At 38.6% G+C, this 26,498-nt stretch overlaps 2 protein-coding genes across 3 annotated transcripts in view; both read left to right on the top strand.

Moving 5' to 3' along the window:
* The window catches only part of LOC114149759 (phospholipid-transporting ATPase ID-like), a 38,374-nt gene extending 19,139 nt beyond the window's left edge, over positions 1–19,235 (top strand). The window contains exons 13-28 of one of the 2 annotated variants that reach the window (XM_028025837.1): positions 8,250–8,458; positions 8,895–8,938; positions 9,722–9,887; positions 10,547–10,735; positions 11,029–11,144; positions 11,222–11,386; positions 11,622–11,733; positions 11,827–11,932; positions 12,767–12,917; positions 13,033–13,216; positions 14,522–14,745; positions 14,830–14,913; positions 15,027–15,272; positions 15,556–15,694; positions 17,230–17,360; positions 18,264–19,235. In XM_028025837.1, coding sequence (XP_027881638.1) covers positions 8,250–8,458; positions 8,895–8,938; positions 9,722–9,887; positions 10,547–10,735; positions 11,029–11,144; positions 11,222–11,386; positions 11,622–11,733; positions 11,827–11,932; positions 12,767–12,917; positions 13,033–13,216; positions 14,522–14,745; positions 14,830–14,913; positions 15,027–15,272; positions 15,556–15,694; positions 17,230–17,360; positions 18,264–18,509 — 2,512 coding nt within the window. In that variant the 3' untranslated portion in view covers positions 18,510–19,235. The remainder of the gene's footprint in view (positions 1–8,249; positions 8,459–8,894; positions 8,939–9,721; positions 9,888–10,546; positions 10,736–11,028; positions 11,145–11,221; positions 11,387–11,621; positions 11,734–11,826; positions 11,933–12,766; positions 12,918–13,032; positions 13,217–14,521; positions 14,746–14,829; positions 14,914–15,026; positions 15,273–15,555; positions 15,695–17,229; positions 17,361–18,263) is intronic. The other variant, XM_028025836.1, reaches the window with a different exon arrangement.
* The window catches only part of LOC114149750 (protein NLRC5-like), a 1,536,511-nt gene that overhangs the window by 1,168,281 nt on the left and 341,732 nt on the right, over positions 1–26,498 (top strand). The gene's annotated exons all lie outside the window — the stretch shown is intronic.

Here is a 26,498-nt window from a genome sequence, read left to right as displayed (position 1 = left end):
TAAGCTTGGACCAAATGCAGATTTTAGAATAAGTTTAATTACTTCCGTGAAAGGACAAAAGAGGAGGATGAAAAACATCTAGAAAAGATAATCTACATTCAGAGAAACGAGTCAAGGAACTAATTGTCATGAAAATAAAAGAGTCTTCATGAATGTTTACGTCTGTTGTCATGAAGTGTCATTCAGTAAATAATGACATACTATAATACTATAAAAATTAGCAGAAGCTAATGCTAAACACAACTAGTATTGTCAGAAGCTAACACTAAATCACTAAACATCAGTTTCAAATTTTGCTACATATTATTATTTTAAAGGAGCATAAATAGGATGACCAAAGTTGAAAACACATGAAGGAACCTAAAGTTCATCCATGTCATGAAAACAGGGAACATTTAATGTCCATAACTGGATTAAAAGGCTCAAAATTAGCAGCCATCTTGAAAAATGTTGGTCATCCTGAAACTCAAGTGGCTGATGGGAAAACTGGGGGGCTAGCATGCTAACTTTTATGCCTGTATCTACACTTGAATTATTTTTACATTAAAATGCTGCATTTAAATTAACTAATGAACTTCATGTATAATTACATAATAGTCTACTCTGAGTCTAGTCAAAGTTTTTATAATGAATTTATATCTGGTTTTAGAGCCAATCCAAGCTCAAATTATTTAATTGTTCATAACATAAATATCATGTTTTATTATAATTTGGCAGACCAAGAGATTATTCATGTTTTATTTGCTTTACTGTCACAAAGCTTGAACTCATGACATCATGAGTGTTTTCTCCTTTAGAGGAAGTGTTGCTACTTCTGTTTTAGCTCAAACCTGAAACAATCGACCTCCTGATGAATACAAAGTTCTGCAGAGTGTGTGTGAACACACCACGGCGTGTGTGTGTGTGTGTGTGTGTTAACCGCTGGCTATGCAACTAATAACTACAGTGCTGGTTTCTGATTGGCTGCACTCACCTTTATTGTTTTTTTACATCCCAGGTATCGAATCCTGGGATGATCCAAAGATCGCTGCTCTGTTTGTTCAGGGCTGTAACAGGTTTTCCTGCTGGGATCAGAAGATCATCAGAACCTTTTGGACCTTCTTTGTTTCCCATCCACAGTGTGGATCTGGATCTGAACCTGCATTCATCCAATCAGGAAGCAGAAAGACACCAGAACTTGTAAGATTTCACAGTTTTTATCTGTGGTTTTCAGGTAGATTTGAGTTTTCAGTTATCAGAACTACTTTGGGATCCATTTTGAACGTTAATATTCCAGATGTTTTACTACTTTCTGCTTCTGAACTTTTTTTTTTTGATCACAGGCAAATCAGCTGTTATGAAATGTATTTCCTGCTCCTTTTCAGAAGCACTTTCCTGCTCAGAAGTAATAAAATACACACATTTTAAATCTATTTTCATTTTATATTTTATCAAACTGGCAGATAAAACAAAGATCGGAGTGTTTGGTTATTGATTATCTCTGTTAAAAAGGGAGAGGCTTTAGGTTTTTACAACTTCAGAGCAAAGATAAAGACTTTCCAGGATCTGATATGATGCATCTGTGATTACATGATCCTTACAAAAACATTTTCTACTCAGACCAAAAATAAACCATTTCTCTTATAAGAACAGCCAAACACAGAACGGCACATTTTCTTGCCAATCAAATTATATATTTATTGTAATTTAAGTCGTTTATTATACATGCCTTAAAATAAATTTTATTGCATCAACATAATTTCTATATTTCTCAATTGGAGAACATTTTTTAAATTTAAGAATTTCTTTTATTTGTTTAGGAATAATTGGGAAAATAACTGTTATTCTAAATTGCTAATTTAGAAGAAATATAGGTATAAATATTTAAAAGTAAATTTTCAATGAATTAATCATAACTTTCTGGTTCCCAGGGTTTAAATGTGACACTAAGTCATTTGTCAAAGTGGGACAAACAGGAAAACATCTCATTCTAATGAATTAGCTCTATAAATTTCTTCATAAATCAGAAAATACCTTCAAAATTGACACCAATTTTGCTAGATCTGGTTAAACTGTGGTGGCTGGTTGAACTTTTGACCTTTAAGCTTTTATTAATAACTTTAAAACAAAAGCACCCCAAACAAAAATGTTTATAGCAAAAACATTTGACAGCAATTGTGTGTTTTGAAAAAGGTGGCGGCTTGTTTCTATTCCAAATGTCTCTGATTTTACATCATCAACTATTTGAAACACAAGGATGTTTTAAATGACAGAAAAAACAAGATGGCAACCTTTCTTATTAAGAACTGAATCGGCGGCTCTCTGTTCAGGTGCTCGTGATTCAGGTGTGATGATGGACGAGCCGAGCTAACGATGGGATCGGTCGTGTCGTTCTTTAGGAAGTTGTGTGGAGGGGAGAAGCAGAAAGGTGAGATCTGACAGAGACAAACTTCAGGAAGTGGTTGATAGCTTTTTCCTCTCTCTGGTTTCACTTTTCATCTCCATCTTTTACCAGAGGAGGAGAGATGCCTGCGAGCAAATGACCGAGCTTTCAACCAGACCTGGCAGTACGCTGTAAGTACGCACTGAACCAGGGCCACTTTCTATGCTACTCATTGTTTTGGCTGCTGTTGGAAGTGGAGCGAGACAAATAATATTATATTAAGCTTATGGATCTAATACTTAAAGCATATCCAGTATTTATTTATTTATTTATTTAGTATAACAATTGATTGATTTATTGGATGCCTGTAAAGTTTTCTTAAAAATTTCACATAGATAATTGTAAATCTTGTCTTTTTAATGTAATGAATTGTGGCACTTTTTTCTTTCCAAACATGCTGGATGGTCAACTTTTTAATAGGAAAGCTAAAACTGCCACAATTCAATGAACCAAAAATGACAACATTGATAATTAGACATGTAGCAATTTTAATAAAACTTGAGTGGCAGAAAGTAAATAATTCTTTTGTTACACTGAGTAAATAAATATAGCACTGAGTATAGAGGCCCTAAAAATATATTGGAGTCATATATTCATTTTACAGTGAACCCTCGTTTTTCGCAAGGGTTGCGTTCCAAAAAGAACCCGTGATAGGCAAAATCCCTGAAGTAGTTACTTTTATTTTTTACAATTATTATACAGCATAATTAAATACTCTACATTCAAACCAAAGAACAAAACCTGTTTTCAGGCCTAACCATTTTTTAAACAAATATAACGCTTTCTTACAAATAACTGCAGTAAAACAATCATTTTAATCATCAATATAAAGTACAGTAGGACAAATTGTGACTCGCGTATTTCACTGTTCCTCTGACTGTGACGCTGCGGCCTGACTCTGCTCTCTAGTGTCTTTTTCTTCTGAAGCCTGCAGTGCTGGTGTGTTTTTTCGGGAGAAAAACATAGTTATCGGTAGTTGCTGTAGCTGTTTTTTCTTCTGGGCAAAAACATTTACCAAAATTTGCCAAGCTGTATTATGTATATTTAAATACTGTAACTTTATTGGCACACAGGTAGAGAAGAAGCGTGGAGACTGTTTAGCCAATCAGGACGCAGAACACAATGCACTGTGAAAAAAAAACTGCACAAAAAACTCCGCGAAGCAGCGAGGCCATGAAAGGTGAATCATGTTATAGCGAGGGTTCACTGTATATTTGTAATTCCAGTATAATTCAAACATTACAATAATTGTTCTTTACTGAAATTTTTGTCACTGGTTGAAATATCAACTAGAACCTGTTCTGAGGAGGAAAACTAAAAGAAAAATAAAGAATCTAAAGTAATACATTATCAGTCATGTTTTGAAATTGTAAATATTAATTTCCTACTCATTACAAATTGTCACCATGCTGACATTATTGCATGTTTAGCTCATGTTTGAGAACATGTGTGCAAATCAAAAGTGTGTTTATGTTTGGGTGTGAGTTATAAGAGTGTGTGGACTTTGTCCTGCTTGTGGCAAAACATGTAATTATGTATGCCTCCTCCTAAAAAAGGAGGAGGTGTGGCTTCAATATTTAAGAATACCATAAATTGTAGTAAAATCTCTTTGGGTCACTTCACCTCTTTTGAGTATCTTGGAATTGAGGTTAAAGGCCACAAACGAACTTTGACAGTAACTCTATACAAAACTCCAACTTTTGTGGAAAATTTCTTTACTGACTTGAATGAACTTCTATCTCTTATATGTATTGATTATGATTGTTTAATAATTGTTGGTGATTTCAACATTCATGTTGACATCCCCCAAGACAGAGGGGCAAAAAAGCTTGCTAATATTTTAGAGACTTTTGGTCTAACACAACATGTCAAACAAGCAACACACACTCAAGGACACACACTGGACCTGGTTATCAGTAAGGGTGTGAATATTTCCAATGTCTCTGTAACTGATGTCGCCCTGTCGGATCACTTCCTGTTATCTTTGAAAGTTCTTTATCTTTTAACCCACTTATACAAACAGCAACCATCACAAAACGTTTTCTCACTGAAAACACAGCAGAAACTTTTAATCAAATCTACTCTTCTTCCTCACCCTTAAGCTGTAATGATGTAGATAAGTTGGTAAATGATTTTCAGTCTAACGTCTCAGATATTATTGATTCCATTGCCCCAATTAAAATGAAGGTCGTCTCTGGTAAAAAGAAATCTCCATGGAGAAATGCACAAACAGTTAGATCTGCAAGACAACTCTGCCGTAGGGCAGAACGAAAATGGCGTAAAACTCAACTTCATGTTCATTGTGACATCTATAAAGAAAGACTACGTAACTATCATTTAACACTAAAACATGCAAGAGAGGCTTTCTTTGCAGATGTCATAAACAAAAACATTAACAATGCTCGAGCTTTATTTGCAACAGTTGACAGAATCACAAACCCTCCTGTGACGTTACCGCCTGAATTCCAATGTTTTGCCGCCTGCAACCAGTTTTCCAGCTTCTTTTCAGAGAAAATTTTAAAAAATCAAAGCATTAATCTGTACATCCACTATAAAGCCAGTACCAATGCTGTGCCCAAACAAAACAAATACAGGAAAAATGACCCAATTTCAACTACTTAATTATAAAACCCTACAGGAAATTATAAGTCAACTAAGCTCCAGTTCCTGCTGTCTGGATGTTTTACCCTCACATTTCTTTAAGAAAGTCCTGCCTGTTATTGCTACTGATCTGATCCAAATAGTAAACTCATCGCTCTCATCATTGGGGTGATTTTTTTTAAAAAACTTTCTTCCACATTTGATTAAGAAAACTTAATATTTTTTTTAAAAATGTATTCTTTTTGTTCCTTAGAAAAATGCCATCAAAACATCCAAATACAACCTTTTCTCCTTCCTGCCTCTGAACCTCTTTGAACAGTTCAGCAGGCTCGCCAACGCCTACTTCCTCTTCCTCCTCATCCTCGAGGTAGAACATTTCAGTCATTATTTTGAGTTGTTAATATTTTTGTGGCTTTAAATTTAGAAATAAATATATTTCTAGTTGTGCAATTTCTCTTTGTTGAATTCTGTGTAAATTTTAAGACCTTTTTGTATTAAAAATGTGGTGGTTTGTGTGGTTTGACAGCTAATCCCACAAATCTCTGCTGTTCCCTGGTTCACGACGGCTGTGCCGCTGATCGTCGTTCTTTCCATATCGGGAGTCAAAGACGCTAACGATGACATAGTAAGGATAAAAAATGTATTGTTCATAAAAGAAACGGTGCAATCTACTGAAATCAAACATGAGAAAACAATGTTTTCTGTCTTTTTTATGTGAAATGAGCAGAACAGACACAAACAAGACAAGCAGGTGAATAACCGCAAGGTGAAAGTCCTGATACACGGAGAGTGAGTCACTGCTTCCAAGATTTTACTAATAAAAACAGTTAGAGAGTTTTAATTATCCAGCCAGATGATTTAGAGGTTTTTCTTTCCAGGCTGAGAGAAGAAAAATGGATGAACATCCAGGTTGGAGATATCATCAAAGTGGAGAGCAACCAGTTTGTTCCAGTAAGTTCGGACTTGTTAAATGGAAAATGTATTATTTGTTGTGTAAAATTTTTGAAAGCTGAAGTCACTTTTAGCTGAACTGATGGTGCTTTCAGGCCGACCTCCTGCTTCTGTCCAGCAGCGAACCTCTCAACCTGATTTATGTGGAAACAGCTGAGTTAGACGGGTGAGTGTGAATCCCGAAATGCCTGAACAAGAGGCTAAACTTACCTTCTTACTTCTTCCTGGTGTCCCTCAGGGAAACCAACCTGAAGGTGAAACAGGCCCTGACCGTCACCGGGGAGATGGGAGACAACATCGATGATCTGTCTGCCTTCAGAGGTAACAAGTTCCCTCAAACATGTTGGGATTCCTGATCATCTTCAGCTAAAACCAGATATTTACAGAACCTGTTCTTTTCCTCACTATCTGACTGGAAATTAGACAAAAGCTTTCATGTCTTAGGTTAGTAAGGATTGCCGAAATTATTTTTAATCACCAAAGGAAGATGGGAGAAACTTGCAAGCCTGAGAACAGAATCATGGATGACATAAGGAGGGACTGGTGCACTTTAAAAAATAGCTGCCATCATGAGGAAAGATTACTGCTTAAAAGGAAATTCTACCAAATAGTACATAAAGTTTACAAAAATATCTTGAACAGGAAATGATTAGACTTTAAATATCACCCCTAACCCTACTGATTTAAAGGGGACCAATTATAGAAAATTCACATTATTCACATTATTATAGAAAATTCACATTTTGAACATTTTCTTCCATTTGTGTCGCTCTGCTTCTAAAAACAACACAAATGCTTAACAAACACCCAGCTGCTTTTTGGCAACAAGTTAATGTTTTTTGTTGTCTGAAAAATTTGTTGTTTCAAAAACCTCTGAATTGTTGAGCTATATTCCACAGGCGCTGCGCCGTTACCTAGCAACCCTAGCAGAGCCCAGCACCGTTACTTAGCAACCCTAGCAGAGCCCAGCACCATTACTTAGCAACCCTAGCAGAGCCCAGCACTGTTACCTAGCAACATAAACAGACTTCCAGCACGTTTGATTTAAATTTAATTACCTAAGAATGACTTTGTGCAAAAGATGTTTTGTATCCCCTCTAAATCTGTATTAAGCCATTCAAGAAAGCATAATAAGTTACCTTTAATGTCAGACTATGAGAAACAAAAGTTTTTTTGTGAACATATGGATGCTAATGTCTGTGGTTTTCAGGTGAAGTCCGATGTGAGCCTCCAAACAACCATCTGGATAAATTCAAAGGGACTCTGACTGTGGATGAACAGCAACACGGGCTGGACAACGATAAGATCCTGCTCAGAGGATGCACTGTGAGGAACACAGAGTGGTGCTTCGGTTTGGTCATCTTCGCAGGTAAGAATCCCTCCCTGCAGCCAGAGCAGCAGCTGCTTTGATAGTTGCAGAGAGATAGTTTGAAATGGTCTTAATGAGTAATTTCCTTGTAGACTAGACGCCTAGAAGAGTTTCTCTTAACCTTCAATAACTGTGTCTGATTCATTTCAGGTCTTGATACCAAGCTCATGCAGAACAGCGGGAGAACCACATTTAAACGGACCAGCATCGATCAGCTGATGAACCTCCTGGTGTTATGTGTGAGTTCAAACATCCACAATTTAAAAAATGTTATAATAAAGACAGTGCTGGGCACGGCTAGCTGAAAAGTTACCTGTGCCATTAGAAACAACAGTTCCGCTAACACTAAAGCGCTAAACCAGCATTTTATTCAGAGGAAGCTAATGCAGAAGCAATAATGTGGTCAATTCTGCCATTAGTACCCACCATGTTAACAGAAGGTTTACTAAACAGCCAAATAAATTAGGCTTTATAATTTATCCAAAAAAACTAATTTAGGGGAAGTGTGCTAAATGTTTACAATCATAGTAAAAGCACTAAATGAAAAATTAGCTCCACTATTTGCGCAATTGCAGAAGTGTGTCCATTGCTTTTAGATGATTGATTAAACATATTCCTCCATTTTGGTTAGATCTTTGGTTTCCTGGCAACTATTTGTGCCATCATGACGGTTGGCCACGCCATCTGGGAGGTGAATGAGGGCTCGACCTTCACAGCGTTTCTTCCCCGCCAATCAGGCGTTGACATTCCTCTATCGTCCTTCTACACCTTCTGGTCCTACGTCATTGTCCTCAACACGGTGGTGCCCAGTTCTCTCTATGTCAGGTAGGTGAAGACAGTAGCGTTAGCAGGAGTAGCCATGGTGCTACGTGGAGACTCAATGTTTTGTCTGGATTTTCTCATCAGCGTGGAGATGATCCGCCTCGGGAACAGCTTCTTCATAGACTGGGACAGGAAGATGTACTATCCGAAGAAAGACACTCCGGCTCAGGCGAGGACCACCACACTCAACGAGGAGCTGGGTCAGATCAAGTACATCTTCAGCGACAAGACCGGCACTCTGACACAGAACATCATGACCTTCAACAAATGCACCATCAATGGGAGAAACTATGGTAGGAATCTGACACCTGATGAGTTTCTTTGTGTTTTTTCAATGAGAGGACGGATTCTTATTTTTGTAGTTTGTTACATTCAGTGAGGAGTTTTTAGGGAATAAGTACTTTCTAGAAAACATTTGTTGGCTAGTAAAGTAGAACCAGTCCTTGACTCATCTTCAGTGTTCAGATGTTCAGGTACACAACCCATTGGCTGCCTGAAGTTGTAAAGTAATTAATACCTTCACTCTAGAAATGTTGTTCTGTTGGACTGACTTTGCATTTCACATCAGTAAAATAGATATCCAGGGAGCCAAATGTATAGGTGCTTCTTCTCCCTATTGCAAAGAGTCAGTTCAGATGGTTTAAAAATATGAATGCCCCTTGGCCACCTACTGTGTTCTTTGAATTGTGTCAATGAGTTGATTCTGACAAACATTTCTCTCTTACTCAGGTGAGCTGTATGACTTTTCTGGCCAAAGGATGGAGATAACGGAGGTAAAGCAGCCTCAACAGGCGACACCTTGTGCTCACAAGATGAATCTCAGATTAACTTGTTAGTCCTGCTAACGCTAAAGCCCTACACCATGCTAGTATTTATTATAAGCTAATAAATACTAAAGTAGTAAAGTGACAAATTCAAACCTGTTAATACTCACCATGTATCAACAGAAAGCATCAAAAGCTAAGTAAATGAGCACTTTAGAATTTATCTGGAGAAATAAATTTAGGGGAAGCTAAGTGTGCTAAAACGTTTCAAAGATAGTAAAACATTTGCTCCACTATTAGCGGATCAGCAGGGATGTGTCTGCCACAGACTAAAAGTAAAGATTTGCAGCTTAACAATGTGATAGAAATCAACTATTTTTAGAAATCAGAGGAAAAACCACATCTCATCATTAGTTCTGCTAACACTAAATAGCTAAACTAACATGGTATTTAGCAGAAGCTAATGCTAAATCACAGAAATGCTAAGTTCTGCGATGTTGATACAAATTATGTGTCAACTGAAACTTTACACAACAAAGTAATTTAGCACTTTAGAATTAATCAGGAGAAATGAATTTAAAAGAAGCAAAATGATCTAAAAACTTTCAAAGTTTACAAAATTGCCAAACTAAAAATTTGCTCCACCCATTAGCAGAATAACAAATTTTCTCCACCACTGAAGGAAAGTAAAACAATGATTTGCAGATTAGCAAACTTAAAATTGAGCAACTTATGTTGATAAAAATGCTCTGGCCTCAAAAAGATGCGCTGAGTAATGAATGTCCTTTGCAGAACATGAAGAGAGTGGACTTCACCTGGAACCAGCTGGCAGATCCAAAGTTTGTCTTCCATGATTACAGCCTGCTGGAGTCGGTGAAGGAGGGAAACCCAGAGGCCCAGGCCTTCTTCCGCCTGCTGGCTCTGTGCCACACCGTCATGTCGGAGGAAAAGAAAGAGGGTCAGAGTCGGACAATCATCTGGTGTTTACAACAAGCAGCAACTTTCAGCTGACACTGCACATATAATAGACTTCAAAACTGTAAATATCCTCTTCTAGTATAATGAAAAATTTAATATTTAAAATATATTCAGTAGAACTACTTTAAAAAACAAACAATGGGTTGTGAATACATAAAAAAATCTGCATCAAACTGGCTGCCTAACAGCAGTAAAACAAGCTGACCAAATGTGCTGGAGCTCTGCTTGGGTTGCTAGGCGGCGGGTGAAATGTTGCTGTAGTTGCTAGGTAACAGCATAGTCCAGTTGAATGTGACGTTACTTTCAGAAGGTTTTGAAATGTCTAATTTCCTAGGAACCAGAAAAACCAAAAATGACTCTGTGATTTTTTTAAGCAATCCCGATGGTTTTAGAAGCAGTAGTGATCAAAGAGGAAGTGTAAAAATTTGCAAAATGTGAATTTTTAAACTAGTACTTTGAGTTTTAGCATCTTTGTTGGATCCTGTGGCAGATTTTGATTAGGTGTTTGGCAGCAGAATGAGAGTAGAGACCACAAGGCTAAATATAAAATTAAAACTAAGTAATTATGTGTTACATATGTTTAATCATTATTGCCTCCATCCTCCATGAACACCATCTGTCTTCTGTGTCGTCTGCTAGGGGAACTCAACTATCAGGCTCAGTCGCCAGATGAGGGCGCTCTAGTGACCGCAGCGAGGAACTTTGGGTTTGTTTTTCGCTCCCGGACTCCAGAGACCATCACTGTCATGGAGATGGGGAGGAAAGTTACATATGAGCTTCTGGCTGTTCTGGACTTCAACAACGAGAGGAAGAGGATGTCAGTGATTGGTAGGTGAGGGGGTGTGCGTGTGTGTTGGTGTTCGTGTGTGTGTGTGTGCATGTGGGCATGTGTTTTACAGCAAAATTTAAAATATCTTATCAGAAATAATATTACTTGTTTAATTTTGTAAGCACAGAATTACAGAATGTTGTTTGTAAGGAGTTCCTACAAGGCCCAACATTATGTTAGACTTAATGTTGGTTGGTCGGTCGGTCGGTCGGTCGGTCGGTCGGTCGGATGGATGGATGGATGGATGTACGTCTTATTTACCAAACGTTGTCTCTTTAAATCTCCCTCCCAGTCCGTGACCCTGAGGGCAAGATGACTCTTTACTGCAAAGGAGCAGACACCATCATCTATGAGCGACTGCACCCATCCTGCTCCAAACTGAAGGATGTCACCAGCACACACCTGAACGTGAGACATTACCACCAAACGACTGATTTTCCTCTGAAAGGAGAAACGCTTTAATGGTTCTGAAATGTTCAAACCAGGAGTATGCAGGCGACGGGCTTCGCACTCTGGCTCTGGCCTACAAAGACTTGGAGGAGAGCTACATGGAACGCTGGCTGCAGCGCCACCAGGAGGCCACCACAGCCATCGAGGGACGCGAGGACAGACTGGATGTTCTCTACGAAGACATCGAAACGGACCTGATGGTTAGCTCAGAGCTGCTAATCACACCAGCTAGCAGGGAGGGGTTATAACGAGAGATATCCATGTCTTGATCAATTATTCACTTCTTGAGTGGCCTTTTTACAAAAATTTTATTTTTTTTACACTTGAGTACAGTTGCTTGTACTCTTAACAGGGTTATAACCTCTTGTTATAACAGAAGGTGGCTAAGAAGAACATCAGGACTTTTACGTTGCTAACTGCTAACTTTGCTTCCAGCTGTTGGGAGCCACAGCTGTGGAGGACAAGTTGCAGGACGGCGTCCCTCACACCATCGAGCAGCTGGCCAAAGCTGACATCAAAATCTGGGTTCTGACCGGAGATAAACAAGGTTTGCACCCAATGTGCCTATAACCCCAATCATTCAATTTAATTTAATTCAAATCATTCTCTTAAACAGTAATTTATTTATTTTAATTCACAGAAACAGCAGAAAACATTGGATATTCCTGCAACATGCTGAGAGAAGAGATGAAGGAGATCTTTGTTGTGACTGCTAACACAGCTGACACGGTCAAAGAGGAACTGCAGTGAGTCAATCAGTAACTATTTATTGTTGGGTCTTCTGATTATTTTTACTACATACAACCAGCAGTAAATGCAAACCATGCTGTAGAAATTCACTCAAACAAAGACACAGCACCTTTCATAATTACTAGCACACCAAATAAACATTGATCGTAAATTAATTTATACATTATTGCAGTTTACACTGAAAATTAAAACAAATATAACCTCTAATTTGAGACGCTTCTCTTCAAAATGGACAGGTAAGAGAAAATGCCTTTCGACTAAAGCAGACATGATAAAAACCCTAAAACACAAGCCATAAACAGTATTTAGCATAAGCTAATGCTAAAGTGCTATACCAACTCAGTTTTTAGCAAAAGCTAATGTTAAAGATCTATACCAACACAGTATTTATCAGAAATTAATGCTAAAGCACTATACCAACACGGTATGTAGCAGATGCTAAACATAAAGCTTTATTCGACATGGTATTTTGTGGAAGCTGATGCTAAAGAAAAACATGTGATTTAGCTTTAGCTAATGTTAAAATATTATGCCAACACAATATTTTACCAAAGCTAATGCTGAAGCACTATACCAACACCATATTTATCAGAAGCTAATGCTAAAGCACTAAATTCAACCATGTTGAAACACCTACCATGTCTCAGGGACATGGTAGGTGTTCTTGCATACAATCATCCCATCCCACTCCACCAATATGCATTTTCACAAGAAATCCCTTGATCACTCATAATTTATCTCTGTCTTAGCTATGATTTTATGAAAACTGACAAATTAGCCATGAAATCTTAGCTTTAGGTGTGATTTTCTGCCATCTTTCTTATTTTCAGGAACGCCAGAAGGAAAATGTGTCCCGGATCAGCAGAGAAGCCGAAGGTGATCAAAGCTCGAGCCGGCTTGTTTTGGCTCCAGAAGACCCAGACTGTCCAGGATGAGAAAGTAAACGGAGAATATGGCCTGATTATAAACGGACATAGCTTGGTAAGAAGCTGTTTTAGGCACCAAACAGTTTCAGTTATTTTCTGAATAAAAATGCAGTCTTTGGGTTAGCTGGAGTTATACGGCCTACAGAAGTGTGTGAACTCTTAATCTTTAGGCCTACGCGCTGCAAGAGGACTTGGAGTTGGAGCTGCTGAGGACGGCATGCATGTGCAAGACGGTCATTTGCTGCAGGGTCACCCCGCTGCAGAAGGCCCAGGTGGTTGAACTGGTCAAGAAGTACAAACAGGCTATAACTCTGGCCATAGGAGACGGAGCCAATGATGTCAGCATGATCAAGGGTAAAAATCAGAAATCAGAGTTTAAGTCCAACTAAAGGCTCTCCCATACTTCATCTGAAGCATCAAAATTGACTCTGATTGATGTAGTTGAAAATTGCATCATCTTATTTGCAGGAATGTGTCTTCTTTCCATTCTTGATACAGTTACAACAGAGCTCTGTACAAAGTGTTGCGTGATTGGTCAGGAGTTTTTGGGCATGTTTTATGGGGACATTGCTATCCGAACGAATTTGATCAACCAATTATCCGGTTTCTGTATCCACAGGCAACATGAACACTTTTGAGGAGCGGGTTGTTGGATAAAGTGAGGAATTACAAATATTTTCATGATTCTTCACTGAATATCTACAAAGATTGCTAAATTGGTCAAAACTGCGCTGGAAATTCTAACTTATTGTTTACAATGTCTGCAAGAAGGTGTGCTGATTTCTCCGTGACCGTTTTGTTACTGATATGCTGCGGCATAGGTGAAGACTTATGCCAAATCGGGAGAGGTGTCTCCAGGTGGTTTGTGATGTATGTGAATGCCAAGTGGACCAGAGACCACTCCAAAAGTTGATTACAACGCAGGGCATTCTGGGTAAATACAACCAAAATAAATGTCCTAGCCTAGCGCTAGCGGGAGAAATTACTTGTGGTCTTTAGTCAAAGACATAAGAGAAATCCTACAACCACTACAATCTGATGCTACTCCATTTTTTTTAGCTTCTTGCCAAGAAGGAATTTGCGGTCAGTGTCTTCTTCTGAGATTTTTGTGTAGTTTCCCTCAGTGGTTCTTTGTGCAGTGCCACCACAGGTGGGGAGGGGAACAGATTTGGATCATCAGAAATAGTACAGTGTGAAAGCAAACTGCACCAGTTGAAAATTTAACAAAAGTTGCAATGTTGGTCACCAATTGAACTGCGTCTACCAGACTATCAGGTGGGAAAACACCCTTAACATCCTGCAGCCACATGACCTTGCGTTGACTGTTCAACTTTGGCTCCCCGTGTTGTTGATATCAGCTGTCAATTAAGCCATTGTATGATGAAATTGCATCAGTTTTGTTAATCAGAAATTTTGAGGAATCACGTACATGCCTGATTCTTCACTAAATAACTGCAAAAATTGTCAAAAGGCTAAAAGTTCTCTGCAGAAAGATGCGTCTCTCTCCCCATGACTGTTTCTTTGTGTGCAAAACGTCCCTCAACAACGTAACCATAAATCAATTCTTCAGTTTTGAGTGAACAATGGGAGAGCCTTAAAAGGTCCAGGGAACCCTTCAGACTGAAAAACAAGTGAAGAATCTCATTGTTTTGCTTCTAGCTGCTCATATCGGTGTGGGCATCAGCGGTCAGGAGGGGATGCAAGCTGTTCTCTCCAGCGACTTCTCCTTTGCCCAGTTCCGTTACCTCCAGCGCCTCCTGCTGGTGCACGGCCGCTGGTCCTACATTCGCATGTGCAAGTTCCTGCAATATTTCTTCTACAAGAACTTTAGCTATACCCTTCTTCACTTCTGGTATGGTTTCTTCTGTGGCTTTTCTGCACAGGTGAGTGAAAAGTCCTGGAGCTGCATGATGAAAGTTCACACTTGGTGTGAATGTTGACTGATCATTTTGTGGTTCTTGTCCCAGACTGTTTATGATGACTGGTTCATCACCTTGTATAATATGGTTTATACTGCTACCTCAGTTCTCGCCTTGGGCCTCTTTGACCAGGTAGAAAGAATCTTGTTATTTTTTATTTAAAAGACAAAGTAATGGTGAGATATATCCCACTCCGGTCCCTTAGCTTACACTGTTGTACCTTTTCTTTTTGCTTTCTCTCGCAGGACGTCAACGAACGCTGGAGTTTCCGATATCCTCAGCTCTACTCTCCCGGCCAGCTCAACATGTTTTTCAGTAAAAGAACTTTTGTCCAATGTTTAATAGTCAGCACCTACACCTCCCTGGTCCTCTTCCTTATCCCATGGGCAGCTATGCAGGACTCCGTCCGGGGCGATGGCAAAGACGTAGCGGACTATCAGTCCTTCGCTATGTTGACGCAAACCAGCCTGATGGTAGTGGTGAGCGCTCAGGTAAGACGTTCTCTGCTCTTAGTGTCATTTATCATATATTTGATAGCTTTGTACCAATTTCATCATGCTTGGTTATGGAAAAATGGAAAAATCTCTAGCATATTTTAAATGATGCATGCTGGTGTAACTGTGCCTGAGTGAAGTTGGCCACCCCACCTTGTTCAAATTAAACTAAATTGATGTTAAACGTTTTAGTAGCACAGTTGACATGATTCCTAACAGTTGAGCATATCACCAAGGAAAACTCAGTAAAAAAACTGATTTTTTATTTTCCATTTTCCAGATGTTTCTTGACACCCATTACTGGACAGCGATTAATCAGTTCTTTCTGTTGGGCAGCATTGCTGCCTACTTGGCCATCACTTTTACTTTTTACAGCAATGGCCTTTTTTTCATGTTCACCTCCAGTTTCCCCTTCATTGGTGAGTAGATTTAGCTTTTTCTCATTTCTAATACTTGGTTCCAAAATAAAATGTACTTAAGTATTAATTTAGTAAATGTTTTATAAGAAATGAAAGAAAGTCGGTTTAAATTTCCTAAATGTAAGATTTTTAATTTATACTTACGCTCAAAAATGCTGGATTTTTAAATATAAATACATTGACATTGATGACACAAACCAAAGGAATAATTTACAAAATATGGGATTAAAAATTGTGCCCAGTGGAACTCCATTGTTAAAATTATAACACCCACTGGCTATTCTAGCCCAGTTCTAGGGGCGCTTTAGCACCCCTAGAACCCTGACTCATAAAGTCCACTTTTCCATAGATGGACATTCATTCTTATTTTTAAAAAAAAGGCCAACAGGCGCATAACATTCAGATAAAAATAAGGGTAATGCAATTTCTAAGTATGATTTTCAAATCAAGTTCAGGTTAAGGACTCATTTTCAATAGTCATTAACCTGAACTTCTACCTTGATAATAAACTGGTTTTAGGTTTAGTAATCCTATGAATTTAGTAAAATGTTCTTCAAATGCATTTTTTTTTTTTTTTTACCCCTCCAGGGGGTCTTTTGTGGGCTCTAGTGTTCCTTATATGACAGTAGGCTGACAGGAAACAGGGAAGGAGAGGGGGGAAGACATGCGGCAAATGTCGTCGGGTCCACGTCGAGGACTCAAGGCCTCCAAATACGGGTAGCGCTAACCCCTACGCCACCATGGCATGCCCGGAAATGCATATTTTTAAGTAGATTTTATTTTCATTTCCACACTAGGACTGTGCCACTCCACAGCTGTTTGTGTCTCATTAATGTTAGCAGATGTTGGCAGCTATGATGAGGTCTTGAGATTCTGTTTCAAACTGAGTTTATACGCCTCTGGAAAAAATGTAAAGTTTCTCTGATTTTACTCTTTATATGTATACAGTATGTTTGAGTAAAATGAATATTGTTTATTCTATGAATTACTGACAACATGTCTTAATTTTGTTTGTGAATGTATGTAAATAAGCAGTTAGAATTAGGAAACTGCACCAACAAATATCTTTTCATGGGTCTTAGCCTTACTGGGGGCTCAGCACCCCTAAAAGTCAGATCCTAGAATCGCCCCTGACAACACCTTTAGAAAAAACTGTTTAAAAAATTCCCTTTTGACAGGAATAAATCAGACTCAGTGCAGTTAGATGAAAAACTGACACAGGATAGAAAGTTAATTTTTTTAATAACAGGAAATTATGCAAACTGGAGAGTAGTAGGAAAAGCAAGTGGTCAGTTTGCCTCCAGCAGTTTATAGTAGGATAGCTACAGAAATGCACAGTTTATAGTTTTAACCACTAGGTGTCACTATTACCTCCAAATCTGAGACTTTGGCTTTACTAATAATGTATGGCTGAAAGTTAAATTCTTTCTTTTGTATAATCTGCTGCTTTTAACGGCATAAACTTAATTTGTTTTTATTTTTTATGTGTCCAAATTTGCTTGTGTGGTAATAAACTGTTTTAAAATGGATTTCAGGCTCAGCGAGGAACAGTTTGAACCAGCCGAACGTGTGGCTGACGATGTTCCTGACCTGTCTTCTCTGCATCCTGCCTACAGTGGCTTATCGATTCCTCCACATGCTGCTTCATCCCACCATCACTGATAAGGTGGGGAACCAAAACCAGAAGCCTTTTTACTGTATCGACGCATATTAAATTCATATGATGTGTTTTAACGGTTGTTTAAAGCAAAAATAAGAGCAATAATCTGTAAAAAGGAGAACTGGAATGCGTGGATTTTCTGTAATTCCCAATCTGCTCAAATATATAAATACACCTTCACCAATATTTAGTTAAATCTTTGCTAACTACATCTTGGCCGCATTCATCTAATTGATGATTTTAGTGCAAAAATGTATTTTCCAGGAGAACCATGGAGTCCATTGTATGATGACTTATCAGGCCCAATGTGGATAGAGAAATAATTGGAGTAAATTTGAAATTAATCTTGATTTACATTTTTGTGTTAAAACTCAAAAGAATTACAGAAAAAACATAAAGGTTAATTCTGAGTTTGAAATGTTGAAAATTTGCTGTAAATGTTTTTGTTTTTAAATTAACAGAAACCTCTGAAATGTATTTAGAAAAAAAGGTGGAAATCTTTGAACGTGAAAACTCAAAATTTTGCTAGAAAAAACTCACAAATGTTGAGATTAATCTCAGAAATTTTCTAGAAAAAATAAGGAAATGTTCAAGATTTCAAAAGTTTAAAAAAATCCCTTTAAAAAAGATTTCATAGTTTTTCCTAAGCGATTTTTACGAGATCTTTTGGTAGAAATGTATTTCTTGTTTTCCTATCTAAAATGGCCCTAATACGCCGTTGAACCATCGTGAAAAATGGCCGCCATTTTGATTTATAACGGTTTTATTCCCCAAAAAGGCTAGCCCCTGAGAACAAGATTTATCTGAAATATTTACTTAATTTCAGCACTATGAAGCGGAACACTGTTAGTATTTGCTCAACAGAAGGTTTGTAGCTAGATTTAAGCTAAATCTGAGCCATCTCTCCAGGTCAGGCATAAGGCTCGGGAGGAGGGACAGCCGGCTCCGGCTCCTTACCGGCCGCCTCCACGGCGCGTCAGCACCCGCCGCTCCAGCTACGCCTTCTCCCACTCCCAGGGCTACGGAGACCTGGTGACCTCCCGCAAATTCCTGCGCCTGAAGAGGCGTCCGTCCCTGTTCGGCAGAAAGGACTCTCCGCTGGTGGAGAACCAGCCGCAGCACTACCGGACCATAACGGAGGAGTCGCAGACATAGGATGCGTTCAGGGACTGAATTATTTTTATTTGTGTCGTTATTTTGATACCTGACTGAGAACTGGATGGATGCCAGAGGAAATTATAGCGTTATTAAAACACTGAAATAATGTTTTTTTATTATTATTATTGATAAAGAGCTAATGGCATCAAATATGTTTACTAATTATACATTAAAAGTAAAAACTGGTGGCCTTCGATACTTACAGTTCCAGTCTGGTTTACTTCTTTGGCGTTAGACAAGAAAGGGCGCCATCTTGTGGTGTGAAGAGTGTAAGCGCAGTAATAAACTCCATGATGTTTTCTTTTCTTTTTTTTAATCGTTGTTCCTGTTTTTGAGCGTCTTTAAGCAAAAATTATGTTTACTTCTCAGATTTTTCTGAAATACTATTTGGCCTTTATTAAACATTTATTATATTTTAAACAGAAAAGTACAATATATGCCAATCACATATACATACAGTGGAAAAAGTTCCAGATTTAATTGTCTTTGCATGTTTATAACATCAAACAAATTTAAATATTAGTTAGAAGACAACACGAGTAAACACAAAATTCTGTTTTTAAATGGAGGTGTTTTTTTATTAAGAGAGAAAGAAAATCCAAGCTGGGATTAATTATTGCAGATAAGCTTTATTTTAAACTTAATGTGACACATTTAAGCTCCAAGTTAAACTTGGGACTCAGTGTTTCTAATAGAAATAAATTATATTTCTTCCTCATATGTCTTCAGTTTCTGGTCTCAAATACTTTGTTGTCTTTTTCTGTTTTATATTCCATATCAAACGCCGCCAGGAATCTGATTATAATTATCACATATCTCCACTAGAATGAGCAATTTCCCACCTTTTCAGGTCACTGATGTACTTTAAACCATTTATATTCCCTTTTTCCTTCGCTGTCTATGTCGGCTTTCAGACTCGTTGTCGTAGCAACCGACACAACATCTCCGTTAACCCGCAAAGCAGAGAGTAATATATTGACCAGAACGTCCTGCACTGTAGAAAGCTTCCTGCTTTTGGAGCGGACTCCTCTCAGCTTGCATTCACACTGCCTTCATACCTTATAAGAGTTCAGTTCAATCGGTCCAGACCTAGATTTTTAGGCGGATCACAGTTCCTCTTTGTAGTCCACGTTAGAATTTGCATACGCACTCCCCAAACGAATCAGACTTTCTAGACAAACAAAAAAGTCTTATTAAAACGAACTAATTAAGGCTGGAATGTTTTTTGCACCTGGGCGGGTTTTATATTGTGTTTGAACTGGAAACAAATAGACATAAGTGCTGGAAACCGCCAAATCTGGCAACCTCACGGAAGTTTTTTTTTTTTATGATCTTGAAGCGCATGCGCCATGATGCACAGAATTATGACGGAATTTCCACGTGACCGTTTCAAATAAAAGGCGGTCCGCAGTTTGCCGCAATGCGGCATGAAACCAGCGTTCTGATACGCATCCACTCTGGAACCCGGTTTAAAAAAAGGGATATTTTCTGATTTCCTAAGACACCGAATCCGCTTGGACGCCCAGCCTAACGACTGAAGACTTTTCTGGATCGGACTGAAATCTTTTCCGTGTTGATGCGGCCTAATAGTTCGGCGTCCACCTGCTGAGTATCAGCTGGTGTACCGACCGAGTAGGCCGCAGGAGCGCCATGTTGCTGCGTTTGTTATAAGGTAAATTATCTTTCGGAAACATCATTCAAAGTTGTTTGTTTGTTCACTGGTTATGTTATTGAAGCCACTTTTTTGTGTTTAAACAGAGCAGCAGAAGAGGAGCGGCCGACCGACCATGGCGTCTCAGCGGCGGTTTGTTTGGCTACTGGCGTCCCTGAACTTTCCGAGGAGGACAAAATGGCGTGTGGAACTAACAGCAAATCGATAATGGATATTTTAGGTGATCTACAATCAAGCTGAGCACCGCTTCAAGCTGCCCGGGGGATCCGCCCGACCCAACAAAGGTAGGTTAGGTCAAGCAACTGTTCGATGGCGGATCCAGAAGGCATCTCAGGGTAGGAGCTGTTGCGGGTTTGATGCTAGCTGCTGATGCTAACGCTGTGGTTGAAGGCCTACGCTAGGCCGCTTGGTGGTTTGGTTTGACTCTCTGCTGAGAGTCAATGTTTTAAATCCTTCCGTTTTGAGGTTTTTGTGCTGCTTTTTGAAGCAGTTGCTGTGAGTTATGGCCGTAGGGTTAGGTGTAAGTAGCTTGTTGGAATCTGAAGTTCATGGTTGACAGTTAAGAGGGAAAAGAAATATGGCTGCCAATGATTTGGCGAAAACAGTTTAGAGAAGTTGAGGCTTAATGTCACTAATACCCCTTCATAGCATAGTAAATATTAATGATAATATAATGTGGCTACATTGATAATTACAGCTGTGTTAAGATAATTATGACTGAATTAATATTTTAAAGTCTTGGGGTAAGAGTAAGGTAATACCTTTCAACATGCATACTTTTTTTTATTTTTTGTATCTAATTAAAATGTAGTTTCAAATATAATCTAAATATTTCAAAGACAGGGTTCATACTTTAATAATTAAATAACTTGACGAATTTCATTTACGTTCAAAGATTTCGTGACAAACATTATATTTGCGCTAGGAGTTTTGCGATTTCATTTCTTCTGGATGACGACAACCACCAACGGAGAGATGTCCTGGAGCTGGAGGTCGGAGGTCACAGAGGTAATGTTCACACAGGGATGCCCAAGTCCAGTCATTGAGAGTTACTGTCCTGCAACTTTTAGACGCATCGTTACTCCAACAGACTGGGACCAGCTATGAACAGGCCTGGCAACGGGCCATTCATTGGATTCTGGTGTGATGGAGCAGGGATGCCTCTGTAAGTTGCAGGATGGTAGCCCTCAAGCCCTGGACTTGAGCACCCCTGGCCTAATCCATTTCTTAAGCTTACTTAGTTTGACAAAAATAAGTAACTGGTGCAGTGTTAGCTTTTATTTAGACTTCCTGTTAAAGGGAAGGTTTTCATTTTGGTAACATTTCCCATTTAAGGGAAGGTTTTACTTTAGACTGTCACCACTTGATCCTCAAAATTAGGATTAGCTTAAGCTGACTTTTAATTTTAAGCAATTTATATTTATTGCAGTGGCAACTTTATTTTGAAAGGTCTTTCTGTTGAAGGGAAGCCTTGGAAAGTCTTCCTGTTAAAGGGAAGCTTTTCTTTTCCACTGTCTTTAGTTGATCCTCAATATGAGGATTAGCTTAAGCTAACTTTTAATTTAATCAATTTATGTTGGTGCAGTGGCAACTTTATTTTGAAAGGTGCTCCTGTTGAAGGGAAGCCCTGGAAAGTCTTCCTGTTAAAGGGAAGCTTTTCTTTTCCACTGTCTTTACTTGGATCCTCAATATGAGGATTAGCTTAAGCTTACGTTTAATTTTAAGCAATTGAAATTGCTGCAGTGGCAACTTTATTTTGAAAGGTGTTTCTGTTAAAGGGAAGCCTTGGAAAGTCTTCCTGTTAGAGGGAAGCTTTTCTTTTCCACTGTCTCCACTTGATCCTCAATATAAGGAAAAACTTAAGCTTACTTTTAATTTTAAGCAATTTAAATTGGTGCAGTGGCAACTTTATTTTGAAAGTTGCCACTGCACTGTTAAAAGGAAGCCTCGGAAAGTCTTCCTGCTAAAGGGAAGCTTTTCTTTTCCACTGTCTTTACTTGATCCTCAATATGAGGATTAGCTTAAGCTTACTTTTAATTTTAAGCAATTTATATTTATTGCAGTGGCAACTTTATTTTGAAAGGTCCTCCTGTTAAAGGGAAGCCTTGGAAAGTCTTCGTGCTAAAGGGAAGCTTTTCTTTTAGCCTGTCTCCACTTGATCCTCAATATGAGGATTAGCTTAAGCTTACGTTTAATTTTAAGCAATTTAAATTGCTGCAGTGGCAACTTTATTTTGAAAGGTGTTTCTGTTAAAGGGAAGCCTTGGAAAGTCTTTCTGTTAAAGGGAAGCTTTTCTTTTCCACTGTCTTTACTTGATCCTCAATATGAGGATTAGCTTAAGCTAACTTTTAATTTAATCAATTTATGTTGGTGCAGTGGAAACTTTATTTTGAAAGGTCTTTCTGTTGAATGGAAGCCTTGGAAAGTCTTCCTGTTAAAGGGAAGCTTTTCTTTTCCACTGTCTCCACTTGATCCTCAATATGAGGATTAGCTTAGGTTTACTTTTAATTTAATCAACTTATGTTGGTGCAGTGGCAACTTTATTTTGAAAGGTCCTCCTGTTAAAGGGAAGCCCTGGAAAGTCTTCCTGTTAAAGGGAAGCTTTTCTTTTCCACTGTCTTTACTTGATCCTCAATATGAAGATTAGCTTAAGCTTACTTTTAATTTTAAGCAATTTATATTTATTGCAGTGGCAACTTTATTTTGAAAGGTCTTTCTGTTAAAGGGAAGCTTTACTTGATCATCAATATGAGGATTAGCTTAAGCTAACTTTTAATTTAATCAATTTATGTTGGTGCAGTGGAAACTTTATTTTGAAATGCCTTTCTGTTAAAGGGAAGCCTTGGAAAGTCTTCCTGTTAGAGGGAAGCTTTTCTTTTCCACTGTCTCCACTTGATCCTCAATATAAGGAGCAACTTATGCTTACTTTTAATTTTAAGCAATTTAAATTGGTGCAGTGGCAACTTTATTTTGAAATGCCTTTCTGTTAAAAGGAAGCCTTGGAAAGTCTTCCTGCTAAAGGGAAGCTTTTCTTTTCCACTGTCTTTACTTGGATCCTCAATATGAGGATTAGCTTAAGCTTACTTTTAATTTTAAGCAATTTATATTTATTGCAGTGGCAACTTTATTTTGAAAGGTCTTTCTGTTGAAGGGAAGCCTTGGAAAGTCTTTCTGTTAAAGGGAAGGTTTTCTTTTAGACTGTCACAGTTTGGATTCTCAATATTAGGAATGGCGGAAGCTTATTTATATGTAATTAAGTTAACCAGTTGGTGGAGTGGCAATGTTTTTGGGAAAGACTTTAAGGTTACAGCAAGGAGATGCTGGAAAAATATGCCAGGCTACATGAAAGCTGTGTTTTCTTTGGTAAAACAATGATTGAACATCTTGGTGATGCTGGAAAACCCACTAGGTTACACAAAAGGTAGGTATTCTTTGGTACATCACCTATTACAGATCTTGGCGATGCTGGAAATATATGCCAGGCTACATGAAAGCTGTGTTTTCTTTGGTAAAACAATGATTGAACATCTTGGTGACGCTGGAAAACCCACTAGGTTACACAAAAGGTAGGTGTTCTTTGGTACATCACCGATTACAGATCTCGGCAATGCTGGAAAACTATGGTAGGCTCCACAAAAGGCAGTTGTTCTGATTTTGGGTACAGCAAGCAGATTTAAACTGTACAGATTATTCTCTGGTTTGTGATCAAAGGTGATTATTTGTGTTGCACAACTCTCCTTATGAATTGTTGACAAATGCCAATTGTTGGCAGCATAATATCCATTTTTCAAGTTTGGTCCAGGAGGATCTTATTTATTAATGACTATGTCTGGGTTTAATCATTCTCAGAGGATCAATAAGCATCCTTAAATTAACTAGCGCAATGCCTGGAGTACGGCAGTCTTTCTCTTCAACGAGCTCCTCCCTCACGGCTGGTTCAGAAGATAAATTTCATTTAATCTCGATCTCAACAAATGGATGGCGGAGCGCATTGTGGAGGTACACAGATGTTTCTGCTTGTGACGAACAAAGATGTCTAATCCCGTCGCTGACATGAACACAGAATCACTGGGTAAAGTAAGAGTTCATCTAAGTTCTCTGAACTGAAAGCTTGAGTATAGATATTTTTTTATAAATGTATTAGAGTCTGCGTCTTTTAAATTGAATATAATTTCAGACTTTTTTACAACTTAAGGTTAACTTGGTGAGCTATGGTTACAGGTTAATTTTCTACACTACAGACAAGTAATTGTTAGTGATGCTCAAATATGAAAATTGGACTGATGTTAATATCCGAAAGTGACACTGGTTACCAGTATTACGTTTTTTTTATCTGATTATTCATAAGAATAATCGATACAATACTTGCTAAAATATTCATTTACAACAAACCTATATCCGTGTGAATTTTTGAAGTGTTTTTCATTCTGAGTTAAAGGGTTTGACATGAAACATGCACCTGTCTTGTCATCTTCCTGTTCTTTTGTCCTTCAGGAATCCTTTTGGATTATCTTGTTTTCACCCTTCTTCGCTCTCTTCATCCCCCTTTGACGGAAAAGGCCTTCATCGCCCCACAACATCCTGTTTTTAGTTTGTTTTTGTTTTTTGGTTGTTTTTTTGTTTTGGACAATTTTGTTTAGACTTTATAATTCATTTTGTTTGTTTTATTTTAGATATTTAAAATGTTTCTGTCTTAAATGTTACACTTTAATGTTTATTGATCTTTGGGATTGTGTTCTTGCATTATGGCATTGTGAAGGCTTAGAATAGTTTAGGTTATCCTGATTTATGTTATGCTGCTGATGTCTGTTGCTACTACATTATTTATTTGAAATGTTAACTTTATTCTGTTTTTTCTCTCCACAGAAGCTGGTCTGGCGTTTTGATTGGCTGTGGTTCCTTTTTGGATGACGGCATGGGCTGACATGATGCTGCCATCACACAGCCGTTCTCCCTCTCCTGCTGTTAACTTCTCACTTCCTTGAACGTGTTAGGTTCTCCTGACCAGCTGACCCGTTGTTGTGTCTCTGCTCCGTCTTCCCTCAGCTCCAGTCGGTCGTAGCATATGGCTGTTGGTACCGAGCCCGGTTCTGGTTCTGCTGGAGGTCTCTTCCTGTCGGAGGGGAGTTCTTCCTCTCCATAGTCGCTGCACGCATGCTCCGTACAAGGGGCTGGTGTTCAGTCAGTGACTCAACACAAGCCATTTGCTGTCGGCCCCTACTGGTGAGGAGGAGTAAATGCTGTAAGTCATTGACTCCATGCAGTCTGCTGGGTTTCCTTTGGTACAAACTTTTAAACTACTTTAATAATTAACTGAATTTATTATACATTTAATTAATAGCAATTGGAATATAATTGACTGCATTAAAATTATTCCAAAGTGTATTGAGATGACATTTGTTGTGAATTGACACTACATAAAATTAAACTCTTAAACCAACAAATATGCCCCACCAACAACTAATACAAAAACTGTTTAAAACCTCAACCACCAAAACAAAAACTGTTTAAAACCTCAACCACCAAAACAAAAACTGTTTAAAACCTCAACCACCAAAACAAAAACTGTTTAAAACCTCAACCACCAAAACAAAAACTGTTTAAAACCTCAACCACCAAAACAAAAACTGTTTAAAACCTCAACCACCAAAACAAAAACTGTTTAAACCCTTTAACGTTGATTCACAGCAGTGTTGTCAAGGCATGTTACAAAATTGTTCCAATTCATAAATTCCACTTGATCCTAGTCATTAATGCTTCAAGTTCAGTTAATAAAGTAGTTTAAAAGTTTGTACCAAAGGAAACCCAACAGACTGCATGGAGTCACTGGCTTACAGCGTTTCCTCCTCCTCACCAGTAGGGGCCCGCAGCAGATTGCTTGTGTTGAGCCACTGACTTTACAGCAACCCCTCGTACAGAGCATGCATGTAGCGACCATGGAGAGGAAGAACTCCCCTCCAGCAGGAAGAGACCTCCAGCAGAACTAGAACCGGGCTCGGTGCCAACTACCGTCTGCCACGACCGACTGGAGCCGAGGGAAGACGGAGCAGAGACGCAACAACAGGTCAGCTGGTCAGGAGAACTTTACACGTTCTTGGAAGTGAAAAGTTAACAGCAGGAGAGGGAGAACAGCTGGGTGATGGCAGCATCATGTCAGCCAAAGCACTCATGCAGGAAGGAACCGCAGCCAGTCAGAGTACCAGTCCATACACGAGCGCCTCCTTCAGGCCTCACCCAGAGCAGTTGGTAACTGCTTCTGTCTTGTTTTTCCCCTCCGTGGGCTGCCACCTTATCGTGGTGGAGGGGTTTGAGGG

The sequence above is a fragment of the Xiphophorus couchianus genome, chromosome 8, assembly GCF_001444195.1.
Source record: "Xiphophorus couchianus chromosome 8, X_couchianus-1.0, whole genome shotgun sequence".
In the NCBI taxonomy this organism is placed as follows: Eukaryota; Metazoa; Chordata; class Actinopteri; order Cyprinodontiformes; family Poeciliidae; genus Xiphophorus; species Xiphophorus couchianus.
Note: the sequence above shows the minus strand (reverse complement) of the source record. Positions and strands in the feature narration are given on the sequence as shown.